Source organism: Nestor notabilis, unplaced genomic scaffold (genome assembly GCF_000696875.1).
Source record: "Nestor notabilis isolate BGI_N333 unplaced genomic scaffold, ASM69687v1 scaffold14902, whole genome shotgun sequence".
NCBI lineage: Eukaryota > Metazoa > Chordata > Aves > Psittaciformes > Psittacidae > Nestor > Nestor notabilis.
In genome coordinates, this window is record NW_009918305.1 from 72,321 (window position 1) to 74,935 (window position 2,615).

Here is a 2,615-nt window from a genome sequence, read left to right on the forward strand (position 1 = left end):
GTCCCTGCCCATGGCAGGAGGTTGGAACTGGGTGAACTTGGGTGAACTTTAAGGTCCCTTCCAACCCAAACCAGTCTGGGATTCTGTGGTTCTAGTTACTGTGACAATGCAGTAAATGAGATTGATTTTGATAAAAACATTTGCCAATGGAGTCTTCTGCCAACCAAATGCTCCTTTTACAGAAGTCTGATAAAACTCTTTCACAGTAATCTGTCCTCTGGAAAACAAAAGGAGAAGCAGCTCTGGGCACATTGGTCAAGAGAGGAGGTTAAAAACCACATCCATGTTGTCTGCACCTTCCCCAGAGGCGCTGCCCAGTGCCTGTGACTGCTGCTGGTGGTGTTACCTGGCAGTAGTTTATCCAAGCACTGATGGTGGCCACACAGGAACACCCAGTCCAGGTTTGGGCCACTGCCCCTGTTTGCTCTCCCTGCATGAGGGGATTAAGCTAGAGACGAGGTGCATTTGTTCCTTCTTTTCACTGTGGGGATTGTGATGCTTTTACATCGCTGGGGAGGTGAACACAAGAATCTCAGTTTTACAGAGCAGACACATCCCAGGAGTAAAAGCACCTCCTTAGGCAGCAGAGCAGGTATTGGTTCTGCTGAAAGCAGTTGTGTTTGTGAGGGGAGTTGTGGTCAGGGTGATGTGTGGGGAGGCCTGTGAGGGCGAACACATGTTACCAGCCCTGCTCCCCGGTGCAGTGCAAACCCCAGGCTAAGGGAACACACGCTGCTCCCCACAGGGAGGTCAGGCTCATCCCCTGTCTGAGAGCAGCACAGAATGCCGGGTGCGATTTTGCCTGTTTCCTTGTCTATGCCAATTAACTGCTAAATCCATCCCCTCCTCTGCAGCAGGAGCCACTGCTGCGATCAATGAGACTTACTGGAAACAGATGAAGAAGAAATCGGGAAGTGAGGGAGGAGAAAACCCCAGAATAAGCAAATCTGCAAACAGAGGGGTGGGGGTGCTTTGCCTGCCAGGACCCGCGGCCAGCAGGAGCCCAGCTGTGGCTGTGCCTGTGCCGGGGGGTGCAGGAGTGGGCACCATGGGCAGGAGGCTGGCATCCCTGCTGTGCTTGGAGCTGGAGTGCTGCAGCAGCAGTGTCTGGCTTCAGACTTCAGTGTGTCTGTAACACTGCACCTTGGCAGAGGTGATCAGGAGGTAAAACGAAGGCAGAGATCAGGAAGTGTGGGCCACCCCAGCCAGCGTTCCTGGGCATCATGTGCTGCCCTCTGAGGTGCACACGGAACTGCTCATGCCGGTATTGTTTTTCTTCAACAGGAAAATGACTATCTCCAAGAATGCCTTGAAGCTATCCAGCAAGACTTTGTCATCTTTAACAGAGAGAAGTGAGTCTGTGGGGTATTCTTTATTTTCTAAGGAAAAACTACTCTTTTTCCCAACTTCCCTTTGGAATCAGAGCACTGATGCCTGATGACTGGGAGCATCTCACTGCCAGCTCAGCCCTGGGTGACGTGAGCTGAGGAGCTCGCTGCTGCCTCTGTGTGAAAAGCAGTTCTCACCAAAAAGGGAGAAAAGGTCAAGGATTATTAATCCCCGCCATTAAATAAAACATGCTGCAGAGAGACTGCTGGGATTTAACACGTGTGGGACACTGCTTCAGTTCCCCCATTGCACCTTCCCACCCATCCTGCTTTAGAAGAAGAGAAGGCTCAGGGGGGACCTGATCGCTCTCTGCAGCTGCCTGACAGGAGGATGGAGCCAGGAGGGGGCTGGTCTCTGCTCCCAAGGAGCAAGGGATGGGACAAGAGGAAACGTCCTCAAGCTGCCCCAGGGCCGGTTGAGCTGGAGCTGAGGAACAATTCCTTGCCCAGAGGGTGCTCAGGCATTGGAACAGGCTGCCCAGGGCAGGGCTGGAGTCACCGTCCCTGCAAGTGTTCACAGCCCGTGGAGCCGAGGCCTCAGTGCCAGGGGTTAGTGGTGGCCTTGGCACTGCTGGGGTAAAGGTTGGGCTGGATGAGCTTAAAGGTCTTTTCCTACGTGGGTGATTCTGTGATTCTATGTTTTGGAAAATGATGGCAAGGAATGTGCTAAAATCCCTGCAGGGCATGAGTGGGCAGTGAAAGTGCTGGAGTTGAGGCTGCTGCTGTCCCCAGTGTTCCAGCACACTGCCTTGGGAGTGTTGCGTTCAGAAGTAGAGCAGGAGGGAGCCTTATGGAGGAGGTGATGCAGGGCAGGGAGCCTGTGCTGAGGTCTGGGTGGGCTGAAGCCTTGCAGGGCGTTGTGGAGGATTGCAGAGGTTCCAGTGGGTTTTGCTGGTACTACAGTCCCTGTCATGCCTGTGCCTGTGCTCCGTGCTCCTGCTCTTCACCATGGGTGTGCTGTGGGCACCTCTCGAGGAGCAGGGCACGCTCGCCGCTGCAGACCCCGTTCACCCCTCCTGCTGCACTCTGTGTAACGCCTGGTTCCTGTCTCCACACAGGCTAAAGAAGAGCCAAGAGCAGCTGAGCGAGTCCGTGTTGCCCCCCGAGACCACCGACGAAGCCGAGACGGAGGCCGAGGCCGAGGCCTCCAACCTGACCATGTGCAGCTCCGTGTGCTCGGCGGCGGGCAGCAGCTAGGCTGCAGCGGCCGGGGCGGGCGCGGGGAGG

At 55.3% G+C, this 2,615-nt stretch overlaps 1 protein-coding gene across 1 annotated transcript in view; it reads left to right on the forward strand.

Moving 5' to 3' along the window:
• Positions 1 to 2,585, forward strand: part of STK32C (serine/threonine kinase 32C) — a gene marked incomplete at its 5' end in the record, with an annotated part of 36,113 nt that extends 33,528 nt beyond the window's left edge. Inside the window, 2 exons of the mRNA XM_010009654.1 lie at positions 1,285 to 1,352; positions 2,447 to 2,585. Of these exons, the coding sequence (XP_010007956.1) occupies positions 1,285 to 1,352; positions 2,447 to 2,585 (207 nt within the window). The remainder of the gene's footprint in view (positions 1 to 1,284; positions 1,353 to 2,446) is intronic.
• Positions 2,586 to 2,615: the final 30 nt, after the last annotated feature.